A 16,062-nucleotide genomic window follows, 5' to 3' on the forward strand; every position below is an offset into this window, starting at 1 on the left:
AAAGGATTCTAATGAACTTCATGAGAAAATCTGATTAGAAATCAGAATTTCAGAGAGATTAAATATACCACACTAGTTTCATTACACCATGCTAGTTTGGAACCTTGAATCTGAGCAAACCTACATATATTGTTCATTTTAACAAATGTGTATTTTTAAAATTACATGGGAAAGGATCTTACCTTAAATTCAAATGACTTACTATTTTTAGCACATCTTTTTCTTTTTCTTTTTCCACTTCGAACTCTCCTTCGTTTTTCCCTACTACCTTCACTCATAACACCCCCACTCAGAATACAACCTAATTTGTTTCCTTCCACATTTTGCTCTACTTCACTTCCTGATTTTTGCCAAAATAGACAATTATATTATGCAATAACATAAACATCCTTATACATTTTTCCTTTGCTTTTATTTCTATAAGATAAATAATCAGAAGTGGAATTGCTGGAACAAAAGGAAATTATTTTTATGTTAACAGTTGCTGCCAAGTTGCTTTCTTTAAAAGTCTATGATAATTTATATTTCCACCAGCAATATGAACGCCCATTTTCCATAGGAGTATTGATTTTTTTTAATTTTGCCCATCTGAAAAGCTTAAACTCCCATTAGTGTTATAGATATTCGCTTTTGCCTTATTATATGTATTAACATCTATATTCAAATATTTTTCTGAATTATTTATTGTCTATTGAATTTGTTTTTATAGTACCTATGCTATATGTGTTTAAATGTTTGTATAGTCAATTATGTCTATTTTTTTCTTTTATACATTCTTGATTTCAAGTTCTTATTAAGGTCTCCTCCTCCTGTAGAGTTTTCTCTTTGAGTCATTATCATTTTATTTTGTTGCATTTATCTCTAATATATGTGGGACCCATAATTTATTATACTGTAAGAGTCAGCAACTTTTATTTAAAAGAATTCTTTATTGACCCTTTTTGTAAAGTGAAGATCTTTTTATTTTGCAAATAACCCCAAATTATCCATTTATAACTATACCTTCATGTATCATGAACTTTTCTTAAGATCGACACATCAATATTATCTGCATTCAAAAAAGCCATTTCTATAACTAATTTGTATTTAAAGTTAGACATTTGGAAAATACCACAGAAATAAGAGGTAAGTAGAAATGATAACCATATCCGGGACAGCTGGAAATGAAGACTAGAAGGCTTCCCACCTTGCAAAAAATTGTAATCCAGCAGGACTCTATTGTGGTGGTAAGAGGGGTCAGTATTAAATATAGATAGATAGATATAATATTTAATTTTTCAAAAATTTGATAATCTGGTTGCATTTCCATTTGATTCTCATTCCCCATATCTGTTATAGCTGGATGAATAGAAATCTCCAACCTCTACTCTTATTAGTTTATATTCATCAGAAAAACACCACATATACAGGAACAGGTTATAATGTGTTGACTGGCTGTGCCTTTGGCTTCTCATTTTATTTCTTCATCTGTCCATCATCTTCTTATATTACTATTCATTCACCACTTCAGTTGGTCCAGGTTGAAACTTAAATCTATCTTAATGTCTCCCTCTTTTGAGGTGTGAAGCACAGCTAGTGATGCCGTAAAGCTTACAGAAATAAAGCTCACTTTAAAAGTCAGCCATGTTGAGAAAAAAAAAACTTCACAATTTTATGGCAGAAATGTTCATTGTGATATCTTTTAATGATAAAAAGTATTTGACTATTAATCCCAGTTTCTTTCTCTAAATTATATCTAGCTGAACTTTTGAATGAAAATAAAGAAACATGTAATCCTACAACTTTTCCCTGGGAGAAACTCACTTCATTTCAAAGACTTATTTTGGTAAGATATCTTATGAGGAAATATTAATATTCTAAATATTTTGAGTGCTTTATTAGTAACTTAAGCCCTTCAAAATTAAAATTTTACAAGTAAAATGTATTTTTAAAGTACATTTTGTGAACTTTAACGTGAGAGGGAAACACCTACACCTCCCCTTAATGCTTCTTTCATATGGAGAGTCCAATGTGAGGAATATTCCTGGAGTCCCTCTCTCCCCTCATTTGTTCTTCCCTAGAGAGGAGGACTCATAGCCCTGTCCCTTTTGGGATTTGTCTGCCTGTAACGAGCATACTTGCTGGCTGCCTCTCCATGCCATAAACCATACAGGAACAGACCTTGGTCCTGTAGGGAGAGGCCAATGGCTGACCAGCACTACCTGTGACAGGTAAGTCTGTCTAATTCTAGATTCTGTATCAGGAAGCACATTGTTGCCTCATACCTAAGCCACATCCACCAGCATGACCTTTATTATTAATAAAATGATATTTTTGCCCAACACCTCTATTTCTCAATTGTTTCAGAACCTGGCTGAGGGTAGAGGTTGGTGGATTATGGGTATGCATGGGTGTCATTTATTAGCACCCCTAACACATGAAGAGTTTAGTATGTGTTAAGCACTTTACATATATTATTCCAGTTAATACTTCTAATAGTCTTGGAAGGTAGGCACAATTATTTCCCTCATTTTACAGATTAGGAAACCAAGGTTTATAAATTGCCTAATAGAGCCAGGTTGAATCTCAGACAGCTTGGCTCTCATATCTGTGTTCTTGGTAGTCATACTATATTATACTTTTCAGAGTAGATTATCCTAAATTCATCCTTATTGCTTAAAAAAAATCTTTATTTTGACATTCATTCCTTAATTTAGTGAGGGGAAAATCTCTCACCTCATTTAAATTCCTTAAATCCTTAATTTCCTGAAATTCTTGAAAATGCTAACCTGGACAACCAGTAATCCTTTTGATTTCTGCCTTAAACTTTATATTTGCAACACTTTAAAAATTCTCTCTATGTAAAGATTGCAAAATATGGCTGCATCTGGCTTATAAACATGTTTTATTTGGCCTGAAGTTTTGTTTGGTTTTTTGCAACTTTTCAGGTGCAATTTATTACTAATCAAATGGATTTGAACCTGTGATCTTGCTTAGAAGATTTCTGTCTTCATTCATCTGGGTTGCTGTAACAAAATAGATTGCTAAAACCCAATAGATTGGGTAATTTATAAACAACGGAAATGTACTGCTCACCACGCTGGAGGCTGGGAGTCCAACTTCAAGGACCCAGCAGATTCAGTGTCTGGTAAGGGCTTGCTTCATGGGTGGCATCGTCTTGCTGTGTCCTCACAACAAGAAAGTCTTTTTCTTTTCTTTTCTTTTTTTAAATTAGGTCTCATTCTGTCATCCAGGCTGTAGGGCTGTAGTGTAGTGGTGTGATCATAGTTCACTGCAGCCTGAAACTCCTGCCTCAGCCACCTGAGTAGCTGAGACTACAGGTGTGGCTCACCATGACAGGCTAATTTTTTAAGAGATGAGATCTCACTATGTTGCCCAGGTTCCTCAAGACTTATTTATAAGGGAACTATCTTTATAAGGGAACTAATCTCACCCTCATGACCTAATCCTCTCCTAAGTTTCCACCTCTTAATACTGACACATTGGAGATTAGGTTTCACCATATAAATTTGGAGGAGACACCAGCATTCAGACCATAGCAACTTCCAAGTTTTTAAGCAAAAATAACTAAATAAATATCATATATTTTTTTAAAAATTATATGTATACATATCTTGAAGTGAGTTGTTTTCTGGGTTTATTGTGATAAAATATAGATACATTATTTCATTTAATCTTCATAATAATCCCTTTTAACCCTTTAAGCATGCAATTCGGTGACAGTGTTGCATAACTATCATCCCCATACCTTTCCAAAACTTTGTCATCGTCTTAAATAGAAATTCTGTACCTGTTAAATAATAACTCCCCAGTCTATCCTCCTGACAGTTGCTGGCAACCACCATTCTACCTTCTGCCTCCCATCATGCTTATGTCTGGCTTATTTCACATAGCATGATGTTTTCAGAGTTCATCCATGTTGTACCATGTGTCAGAATTTCCTCCTATTTTAAGGCTGAGTAATACCCCATTGTGTGTATATATATCATGTTTCATTTAGCCATTAATCCATTGATAGACAACAAAGGTTTGTTTCTGCCTTTCGGCTATTGTGAACAATGCTGCTATGAACATTGATACACACATTTGTTTTTTGTTTTGGTTTGAGTTTGGATTATTTTTTATTTTTGAGGCAAAATTTGAAAATTGAGAGATTTCAAATAAAAATCCAGATTTCTGGCTTTAGGCAACACTGAGCCCACATTCCTCAATGGCAGCAATAGCTAGAGCTGAGTAGTGTCTATCCCTTTGGCCCAGTGCACTACAGTCTTCACTGCTCACTGCTACTTCCTGACACTGCCGTTGAATGTTAGTTGCCATTTGCAAATATGATGATATTTGCATCTTTATTTTTCTTTTAGAAGAGGATTTTCTTCTTCTATCCAACCCACTTCTCTAATTTTTGTTATCTACCTGACTACTTTAGACAAGATTGATACCTCTACTCTACATGTGGATTATTGACATAGTAGTGACATGAAAATATATTTAAGCTATACTAATTGACAAATACAAAATATTGAACAATCTGTATAGAACAACTTCATTTGTGGAGAAAGGGAGGGAGGTGGAGAGATGCCTGTATATGTGTTGAAAATATCTAGGAGGAGCCATAAGAAACAACATATCTGGGGATATATCTGGGGAGTAACAATACAAGAAACAATGTATCTGGGGAGTAAGACCTTCACTTTTTCATTTTTACCTTTTTGCATTGCTTGAATTTTATGTAGCAAGGATGAATTACCTGAACAACAAAAATAACTAGATTTTAAACCTGTGCCACATTACCTTCTCCCAGTAAGTTCCCAGTGATATGAACTAGAAATTTTATGAGTATAATGATCCTATCTTCCAAACCAGAAGTTAGAAGTCATGGTCTGATCAAGTGTTGAACGTATGCATAGGAAAACTAAGTTAGATATTTAAAACTGAGCCTGACCTGTAAGAGTTAGAAATTGAGATTGTCACATAAAAGATTAAGTTAAAATATATTAGAAAGAAGCTTGCCCTGGAGAAGAATTTCTCAGAGTTCCATGAGGACAAGGACTTTGCCTAGCTTTTCACCCCTCGCCACTGCTATAGCCTATTGGACTGAAAAGAGGGTGTGAAAGAGGACAATGAGGGGATATAGACATGCAGAAGATTTTCAGAACGATTTGTGGTTGCTTAGAAAGGAGCTAGTGAAATTGAATTTGAATTCAACAGAACTCTGTTTCTTCTACCTTCCCTTTCTCTCCTACCTCTAAAAAAAGAAAAAAATAAAAAATAAGCCTCAAGGTTAAAATTTACAACGGTGGAGAAATGTAACCAAATATTGATTAATCCATAGAATAAAAAGAGGAGCTAGTGGCATGCTGGTGACAAAAAATTATGATGACCATTTGGGAGCATAGATTCTCAACAGTGATGGTATCGGGGAAACACCTAATCATTTGTTTCACTCAGTGATTCTAACATGGTCTCACTAGCTGGATATTCTGAGTAAACTCTGCTATTAGACCTAGAGTCTTTGTGTGGTGCTTATTTTCATTTTTAAAAATATATGATACATATAATTAAAAGAAAATTTTAAGAATAATTTTTCCAAAACATAACAGAAAAGAGCAGAATTCAGCATAATGATTAAATGTGCTGTGTTAAACATATAAAATTGCCAATATTTGACAGTTTTTGAAAGGTAAAAATGGCAACTTCCCATAGTCCAACCTGGTACATCACACAGACACAGACATGTGTAGCTTCAGTTTTGCTTTAAATGATGGAGTCCCAGATGTTGAACATGTTCAGGACATATTTTATGGTCATTATGTAGAGAAATATCATGTAAGTGATTTGTGTAAAACAGTTTTTATGGGAAAGGTCTTTCCTCTGAAATTTGCAATGATTTCCAGTATACCCTGAACCTCTGTTTACTACACATTTATACTGTTTCCAAAATCTTTTAGTCCATCTAGCATTCTTTTCAGATTTGTATTCTAGTTGCTTAAACATATAAAGATTGTGCCATTTGTTTTCATTTTATTAATGGAAGAATTAATACTCTTCCAGTTGTGTTATCCTGGATTTTCTTCCCTCCGACACCACAGGGTTTTCTTGCTCTAGACATGTATAGTAGAGCAGGAAGAAAACCAAGGTGGAAAAAATTTCTTTTTGCAGAGTTAGGGAGTATAACTTGGATATTTACAAACAAAGCAAGAGCTCACTCAGAGTGTGAAAGAGATAGAGGCACAAGGTAGCCCTGGTATCTAAGAAGGGCCACATTATGGCCACAGGAACATGGTAACAGCTTCCCCTCCATGCATAGACTTTCCCATTAAGCTTTCCCAACAGGAGAACTCTAGCTGAAAAGCTAAAAACTGAATACTACTTATTTTTATTTCATTTTACCATAGGGAATATCTCCCTGGGAGATTTTTAATTTTACCTTATCTTCCATATTTTCTTTTTTAGATAAAAATTCTTAGACCAGAAAGTTTAAATAACTCAGTGAGAAAGTTTATAACTGAAAAAATGGGAAATGAATATCTTCAAAGAACTGGAGTTAATTTGAAAGATGCATATAAAGAATCCAATGCCAGAACTCCGCTGATACTTATTCAGTCTCATGGTAAGCTATTTGTGAATAGTTAAGATGATCAATATGGTTTGGCTGTGTGTCCTCACCCAAATCTCACCTTTAATTGTAATCCCCATAATCCTCATGTGTCAAGGGCGAGAGCAGGTGGAGGTAATTGGATCATGGGGGTGGTTCCCCCCATGCTGTTCTCGTGATAGTGAGTGAGTCTCTTGAGATCCGATGGTTTTATAAGAACCTGGTATTTCCCCTCCTGGCACTCATTCCATCTGGCCACCCTGTGAAGAAGGTGCCTGCTTCTCCTTTGCCTTCTGCCATGATTGTAAGTTTCCTGAGGCCTCCCCAGCCATGCAGAACTGTGAGTGAATTAAACCTACTTACTTTATAAATTACTCAGTCTCAGGTATTTCTTCATAGTAGTGTCAGAACAGAATAATACATTGATGATACAATATCAGCCAAGAGATATGGAGAAATAGGTTCTGTGTCAGATTATTCCGTGTTTAAAATATTTTCCTAGCCCTATTTAAAATTTTTGGGAAAGGAGTTAATTACGACTTTTTACTAAGAATAAATCTCTCTGAAAATATCACAGAGGAATAAAACCTCTCAGATTCACAAATATGGAAAAATTTATCAATGATGATTTTCTGCACAGAAAATACTTTGCTGGGCACCAAGATGGCCAAATAGGAACAGCTCCAGCCTCCAGCTCGCAGCGTGAGCGACACAGAAGACAGGTGATTTCTGTATTTCCAACTGAGCCTCTGCTGCTGATACCTAGGCAAACAGGGTCTGGAGTGGACCTCAAGCAAACTCCAACAGACTTGCAGCTGAGGGTACTGACTGTTAGAAGGAAAACTAACAAAGAGAAAGGACGTCCACACCAAAACCCCATCTGTACGTCACCATCATCAAAGACCAAAGGTAGATAAAACCACAAAGATGGGGAAAAGCAGTGCAGAAAAGCTGAAAACTCAAAAAATCAGAGCGCCTCTCCCCCTCCAAAGGAACACAGCTCCTCGCCAGCAACAGAACAAAGCTGGATGGAGAATGACTTTGACAAGTTGAGAGAAGAAGGCTTCAATTGATCAAACTTCTTAGAGCTAAAGGAGAAACTACAAACCCAGTGCAAAGAAGCTAAAAACCCTGAAAAAAGATTTGACAAATGGATAACTAGAATAACCAATGCAGAGAAGTCCATAAATGACCTGATAGAGATGAAAACCATGACACAGGAACTATGTGACAAATGCACAAGTTTCAGTAACCAACTCGATCAACTGGAAGAAAGAGTATCAGTGACTGAAGGTCAAATGAATGAAATGAAGTGAGAAGAGAAGTTTAGAGAAAAAAGAGTAAAAAAAATGAACAAAGCCTCCAAGAAATATGGGATTATGTGAAAAGACCAAATCTACATCTGATTGGTGTAACTGAAAGTGACGGGGAGAATGGAACCAAGTTGGAAAACACTCTGCAGGATATTATCCAGGAGAACTTCCCCAACCTAGTAAGGCAGGCCGACATTCAAATTCAGGAAACACAGAGAACACCACAAAGATACTCCTTGAGAAGAGCAACTCCAAGACACGTAATTGTCAGATTCACTAAAGTTGAAATGAAGGAAAAAATGTTAAGGGCAGCCAGAGAGAAAGGTCGGGTTACCCACAAAGGGAAACCCATCAGACTAACAGCAGATCTCTCGGCAGAAACTCTACAAGCCAGAAGAGAGTGGGGCCCAATATTCAACATTCTTTAAGAAAGAATTTTCAACCCAGAATTTTATATCAGGCCAAACTAAGTTTCATAAGTGAAGGAGAAATAAAATCCTTTACAGACAAGCAAATGCTGAGAGATTTTGTCACCATCAGGCCTGCCTTACAAGAGATCCTGAAGGAAGCACTTAACATGGAAAGGAACAACCGGTGCCAGCCATTGCAAAAACATGCCAAAATATAAAGACCATCGATGCTAGGAAGAAACTGCATCAACCAACGAGCAAAAAAAAACAGCTAACATCATAATGACAGGATCAAGCACACACATAACAATATTAATCTTAAATGTAAATTGGCAAATGGTCCAATTAAAAGACATAGACTGGCAAATTGGATAAAGAGTCAAGACCTATCAGTTTGCTGTATTCAGGAGACCCATCTCACATGTAGAGACACACATAGGCTCAAAATAAAGGGATGGAGGAAGATCTACCAAGCAAATGGAAAACAAAAAAAGGCAGGGGTTGCAATCCTAGTCTCTGATAAAACAGACTTTAAACCATCAAAGATCAAAAGAGACAAGGCCATTACATAAGGGTAAAGGGATCAATTCAACAAGAAGAGCTAACTATCCTAAATCTATATGCACCCAATACAGGAGCACCCAGATTCATAAAGCATGTCCTTAGAGACTTACAAAGAGACCTAGACTCCCACACAATAATAATGAGAGACTTTAACATCCCACTGTCAACATTAGACAGATCAACGAGACAGAAAGTTAACAAGGATATCCAGGAATTGAACTCAACTCTGCACCAAGCAAACCTAATAGACATCTACAGAACTCTCCACCCCAAATCAACAGAATATACATTCTTCTCAGCACCACATCGCACGTATTCCAAAATTGACCACATAGTTGGAAGTAAAGCACTCCTCAGCAATTGTAAAAAAACAGAAATTATAACAAACTGTCTCTCAGACCACAGTGCAATCAAACTAGAAATCAGGACTAAGACACTCAATCAAAACTGCTCAACTACATGGAAACTGAACAACCTGCTCCTGAATGACTACTGGGTACATAACAAAATGAAGGCAGAAATAAACATGTTCTTTAAAACCAATGAGAACAAAGATACAACATACCAGAAACTCTGGGACACATTTGAAGTAGTGTGTAGAGGAAAATTTATGGCACTAAATGCCCACAAGAGAAAACAGGAAAGATCTAAAATTGACACCCTTACATAACAATTAAAAGAACTACAGAAGCAAGAGCAAACACATTCAAAAGCTAGCAGAAGGCAAGAAATAACTAAGATCAGAGCAGAACTGAAGCAGATAGAGACACAAAAACTCTTCAAAAAATCAATGAATCCAGGAGCTGGTTTTTTTTAAAGATCAACAAAATTGATAGACTGCTAGCAAGACTAATAAAGAAGAAAAGAGAGAGGAATCAAATAGATGCAATAAAAAATGATAAAGGGGATATCACCACCTACCCCACAGAAATACACACTACCATCAGAGAATACTACAAACTCCTCTACGCAAATAAACTAGAAAACCTAGATGAAATGGACAAATTCCTGGACACATACACTCTCCCAAAACTAAACCAGGAAGAAGTTGAATCCCTGAATAGACCAATAGTAGGCTCTGAAATTGAGGCAATAATTAATAGCCTACCAAGCAAAAAAAGTCCAGGCCCAGATAGATTCACAGCCAAATTCTACCAGAGGTACAAGGAAGAGCTGGTACCATTCCTTCTGAAACTATTTCAATCAATAGAAAAAGAGGGAATCCTCCCTAATTCATTGTATGAGGCCAACATCATCCTGATACTAAAGACTGGCAGAGCCACAACAAAAAAAGAGAATTTTAGACCAATATCCCTGATAAGCATCGATGCAAAAATCCTCAATAAAATACTGGCAAACCAAATCCAGCAGCACATCAAAAAGCTTATCCACCATGATGAAGTGGGCTTCAACCCTGGGATGCAAGACTGGTTCAACATATGCAAATCAATAAATGTACTCCAGCATATAAACAGAACCAAAGACAAAAACCACATGATTATCTCAATAGATGCAGAAAAGGCCTTCAACAAAATTCAACAACCCTTCATGCTAAAAACTCTCAATAAATTCGGTATTGAGGGAACGTATCCCAAAATAATAAGAGCTATTTATGATAAACCCACAGCCAATATCATACTGAATGGGCAAAAACTGGAAGCATTCCCCTTAAAAACTGGCACAAGACAGGGATGCCCTCTCTCACCACTCCTATCCAACACAGTGTTGGAAGTTCTGGGCATGGCAATCAGGCAAGAGAAAGAAATAAAGGGCATTCAATTAGGAAAAGAGCAAGTCAAATGTCCCTGTTTGCAGATGACATGATTGTATATTTAGAAAACCCCATCGTCTCAGCCCAAAATCTCCTTAAGCTGATAAGCAACCTCAGCAAAGTCTCAGGATAAAAAATCCATGTGCAAAAATCACAAGCATTCTAATACAGCAATAACAGGCAAACAGAGAGCCAAATCATGAATGAACTCCCATTCACAATAGCTTCAAAGAGAATAAAATACCCAGGAATCCAACTTACAAGGGATGTGAAGGACCTCTTCAAGGAGAACTACAAACCACTGCTCAATGAAATAAAAGAGGACACAAACAAATGGAAGAACATTCCATGCTCATGGATAGGAAGAATCAATATCATGACAATGGCCATACTGACCAAGGTAATGTATAGATTCAATGCCATCCTCATTAAGCTACCAATGACTTTCTTCACAGAATTGGAAAAAACTGCTTTAAAGTTCATATGGAACCAAAAAGGAGCCTTCATTGCCAAGACAATCCCAAGTCAAAAGAACAAAGCTCGAGGCATCACGCTACCTGACTTCAAACTATACTACAAGGCTACAGTAACCAAAACAGCATGGTACTGGTACCAAAACAGAGATATAGACCAATGGAACAGAACAGAGCCCTCAGAAATAATACCACACATCTACAACCATCTGATCTTTGACAAACCTGACAAAAACAAGAAATGGGGAAAGGATTCCGTATTTAATAAATGGTGCTGGGAAAATTGGCTAGCCATAAGTAGAAAGCTGAAACTGGATCCCTTCCTTACTCCTTATATGAAAATTAATTCAAGATGGATTAGAGACTTAAATGTTAGACCTAATACCATAAAAACCCTAGAGGAAAACATAAGTAATACCATTCAGAACATAGGCATGGGCAAGGACTTCATGTCTAAAACACCAAATGCAATGGCAACAAAACCTAAAATTGACAAATGGGATCTAATTAAACTAAAGAGCTTCTCCATAGCAAAAGAAACTACCATCAGAGTGAACAGGCAACCTACGAATGGGAGAAAATATTTACAATCTACTCATCTGACAAAGGGCTAATATCCAGAACCTACAAAGAACTCAAACAAATTCACAAGAAAAAAACAAACAACCCCATCAAAAAATGGGCAAAGGATATGAACAGACATTTCTCAAAAGAAGACATTCATACAGCCAACAGACACATGAAAAAATGCTCATCATCACTGGCCATCAGAGAAATGCAAATCAAAACCACAATGACATACCATCTCACACCAGTTAGAATGGCAATCATTAAAAAGTCAGGAAACAACAGGTGCTGGAGAGGATGTGGAGAAATAGGAACACTTTTACACTGTTGGTGGGATTGTAAACTAGTTCAACCGTGTGGAAAACAGTATGGCGATTCCTCAAGGATCTAGAACTAGAAATACCATATTACCCAGCCATCCCATTACTGGGTGTATACCCAAAGGATTATAAATCATGCTGCTATAAAGACACATGCACACATGTGTTTATTGCGGCACTATTCACAATAGCAAAGACTTGGAATCAACCCAAATGTCCATCAGTGACAGACTGGATTAAGAAAATGTGGCACATATACACCATGGAATACTATGCAGCCATAAAAAAGGATGAGTTTGTGTCCTTTGTAGGGACATGAATGCAGCTGGAAACCATCATTCTCAGCAAACTATCACAAGAACAGAAAACCAAACACCACATGTTCTCACTCATAGGTGGGAATTGAACATTGAGATCACTTGGAGACAGGAAGGGGAACATCACACACCAGGGTGGGGTGGGGGGAGGGGGGAGGGATAGCATTAGGAGATATACCTAATGTAAATGATGAGCTGATGGGTGCAGCACACCAACATGGCACATGTATACATATGTAACAAACCTGCATATTGTTCACATGTACCCTAGAACTTAAAGTATAATAAAAAAAAATGAAAAGAAATAAATAAAACATTGCAAATTGAAAAAAGAAGCAACTATTGATCAGCATCTCAAATATTACATTTAATTACCTCCTTTTATATAAATCTAATGAAACATTTAAATGATATATTGCAAAAAAAAGAAAAAGAAAATACCTTGCAAACACATATCATTGCTCTGGAGGTTGGAATCGCCCTTATGTCTATGCATGTGTTTAATAAATATTGACATGTGCAAAAATATATGTTACAAAATAAACTATGAGAAATAAACTAGCAAAATATTTTTTTCATTTATCTTCTGTTCCAAATATCAAACGTGTCTTTAGAATTCATCATTTCAAACTTTGATTTTATTACATAAAACCTTGTCTGGAGTGCCTCCACCATTCCAGGTTCTCACCTGGAACGTTTCCATGTAAAGCACTTGGCTAGATGCCTGACACGCTCATAGTAGGTACTATCCATTTCTTGAAGACTTAGCCCATGATGGTGGCTAGGGCTCTAGACACCTGATATTCATGTTCCAAACAACAGAATGGAAGCAAGGAAGAAAGGCACACATCCTCCCTTTAAGGAGATATCCAAAGTATTACACAACACTTTTATTTTAATTTAATTTTGTTTCATTTTAAGTTCCAGGATACACGTGCAGGACGTGCAGGTTTGTTACATAGGTAAACGTGTGTCATGGTGATTCGCTGCACCTATCAACCCATCACCTAGGTATTAAGCCCCACATACCTTAGCATTTATCCTGATGCTCTCCCTCCCTACAACCTCCAACAGGCCCCAGTATGTGTTGTTTCCCCCACATTTGTCCATGTGTTCTCATTGCTCAGTTCCCACTTATGGGTGAGAACACGTAGTGTTTGGTTTTCTGTTCCTGTGTTAGTTTGCTGAGATAATGGCTTCCATTTCCATCCATGTCTCTGCAAAGGAAATTATCTTGTTCCTTTCTATGACTGCATAGTGTTCAATGGTATATATGCACCATATTTTCTTTATCCAGTCTATCATTGATGGGCGTTTGGGTTGATTCCATGTCTTTGCTACTGAGTATTACACAACACTTTTGCTAACAAAATTTCCTGCCAAAATCTATCACAAAACCTAGATGCCCACAGAAGTTAAAAATGTAGTATTTTAGCTGGGCACACGGCCATCTCGAACAACACGGGGGTACAGCTACCGAGGAGGAAAGGACAGGTAAATGCCAGAGAAGACAACCAGCAGGTGCTGCTGTCGTTAGATATTATTATCGTCCTCGTGTGTTAGGCTAGTAAGTGGCAGGGCCAAAATTTAAACTCTGGGCTCTAATTTCAAAACCTGTAGTCTTTCCGCTATGGCTATACCTTTTCCCACCACTACTCAATAAATGCTGGATTGTGATTTTTAAGAGGGAATTAAATGAGCTTACAGTTGTATATACCTCTCCAGGTCATTATACAGGGATCGACCTTACCAATATCCTCCTGAGATTTGCACAAGAGTTAAAAGGAACAACACATCATGTGACCATAATTTCTCTGGGCCGTGACCAGGCAGCAAAAGCTGAAGACCTCATTTTAAAGGCACTAACGAAAACACAACAATGGGTCTTCCTCCAGAATTGCCATCTTGCAGCCTCATTTATGCCAAGGCTTTGCACAATTGTAGAATCGTAAGAGTTTTACATTTATTTGTAAGGGATCAGATTGATTACCAAAACTATAAAGTAAAACTGGAAATGGCAATGTATACTGTGTGTAAACAATAACAAAATGTGTTGATCCACTCAGATGAAACTTAAGCTATTGGTTTTCTTTTCTCCAGGAACTTGAAAACTACACTAAGAATACATCAGTTTTTATATTTTTTTAAGGCCTCTTTAGTTTTTGTTCTCGGTCTTGTATATCAGTTTCTTTTCTCAAATTCTTACTCTCAATAGATATACAAGCATACACACACATTATATGTACTGATGGATACATAGTTTTTAATATTGTATGTGATGTTCCAAATAGCAGAGCATAATACCTCATATCTATCCTTTCGGTGATGATTCATTTTTATGGCCTTTACTTAGTATCTATTCTGACTTTCTCTAGCTCAAAATACTTTTCTAGGCTGTACCTCCCAAAGCACTTAGTCACTCATACAGAAATTTTTATACGTTCAGCCTTCTTGTTTGCAGTGGAAGTATTTGAAAGTTAATTGCTATAACTTTGAGTGAAGAATTAGCAATGTTTTGAATCAATAATGTTTCAACCAATTACATTCTATAGTTTTTCTCCAGCCTTGGTTTTCTTTCCCCTTTTTCTGCATGGCCAATATCCTATTGTTATTTTTATTTTTATGCTTTGAGTATGCACGAGGAAACTATAAAACCAAAATGCAACTGCATGACTTAAATTTCTAAAAACTTTCCTAATATCATTCATGAGTTCCCAGATTGTTATTCTTTTAGCAGTTTCAAAACTGTATCAGTGGGGCGCAGTGGCTCATGCCTATAGTTCCAATGCTTTGGGAAGCCGAGGCAAGATCATTGTTTGGGGCCAGGAGTTCAAGACCAGCCTGGGCAACATAGGCAAAGATTGCTTAGTTACATGACTTTAATAGATATAAACTTTGAAATTACTTTCTACCATGTCTTTCATTCATTATTCATCCAAAAACAATTTATAGGGCATCTGTTATTTGTCAAATATTGTGCTAGGCACAGGGACACAGCATGGACCAGGCAAACACTGTAGCAGCTTTCCAGAGAATACTAAGGTGCAAAGAGACAATAGTATGGCAGGTAGCACTGTGCTAATAAAAAAAAAGAAATTAGAGAAACGTTCCTCAGAACAGAATTTCCATCTTAATAAGAATAATTAATGATACGTTAAACATATTCAACATAATCAGAGTATTATTAAAAGAAATTCACACTTCTGAGCCAGGCGCGATGGCTCACGCCTGTAATCCCAGCACTTTGGGAGGCCGAGGTAGGCAGATCACCTGAAGTCAAGAGTCTGAAACCAGCCTAGCCAACATGGTGAAACCCCATCTCTACTAAAAATACAAAAATTAGCCGGCTGTGGTGGCACAAGCCTGTAGTCCCAGCTACTTGGGAGGCTGAGGCAGGAGAATCGCTTGAGCCCAGGGGGCAGAGGTTGCAGTGAGCTGAGATCACGCCACTGCACTCCAGCCTGGGCGACAGAGTGAGACTCCATCTCAAAAAAAAAAGAAAAAAGAAAAAGAAATTCATACTTCTTTATTAAATCAAGCCTTTAGATATTTAAGATGATCACTCTGCCAGCCCACAGTAGGAGAGGAAAAATGTGAAGAAAAAATATTTCTTAAATTTCAGAGTTAGAGAAATATGTTGACAACATATTGCTAGGGAAAAAAATAAAAAGCTACAAACAAAATATGCACTATTACTATTACAAAATATGCATTTTTTAAATGAGAGACAGA

The 16,062-nt window shown here is 36.9% G+C and overlaps 1 protein-coding gene across 1 annotated transcript in view; it reads left to right on the forward strand.

The window, feature by feature from the left end:
* DNAH14 (dynein axonemal heavy chain 14) overlaps nucleotides 1–16,062 on the forward strand; it is a 628,991-nt gene that overhangs the window by 576,563 nt on the left and 36,366 nt on the right. Inside the window, exons 62-64 of the mRNA XM_031935270.1 lie at nucleotides 1,740–1,825; nucleotides 6,454–6,610; nucleotides 14,068–14,278. Coding sequence (XP_031791130.1) covers nucleotides 1,740–1,825; nucleotides 6,454–6,610; nucleotides 14,068–14,278 — 454 coding nt within the window. The remainder of the gene's footprint in view (nucleotides 1–1,739; nucleotides 1,826–6,453; nucleotides 6,611–14,067; nucleotides 14,279–16,062) is intronic.

This window comes from Piliocolobus tephrosceles, chromosome 1, assembly GCF_002776525.5.
Source record: "Piliocolobus tephrosceles isolate RC106 chromosome 1, ASM277652v3, whole genome shotgun sequence".
In the NCBI taxonomy this organism is placed as follows: Eukaryota; Metazoa; Chordata; class Mammalia; order Primates; family Cercopithecidae; genus Piliocolobus; species Piliocolobus tephrosceles.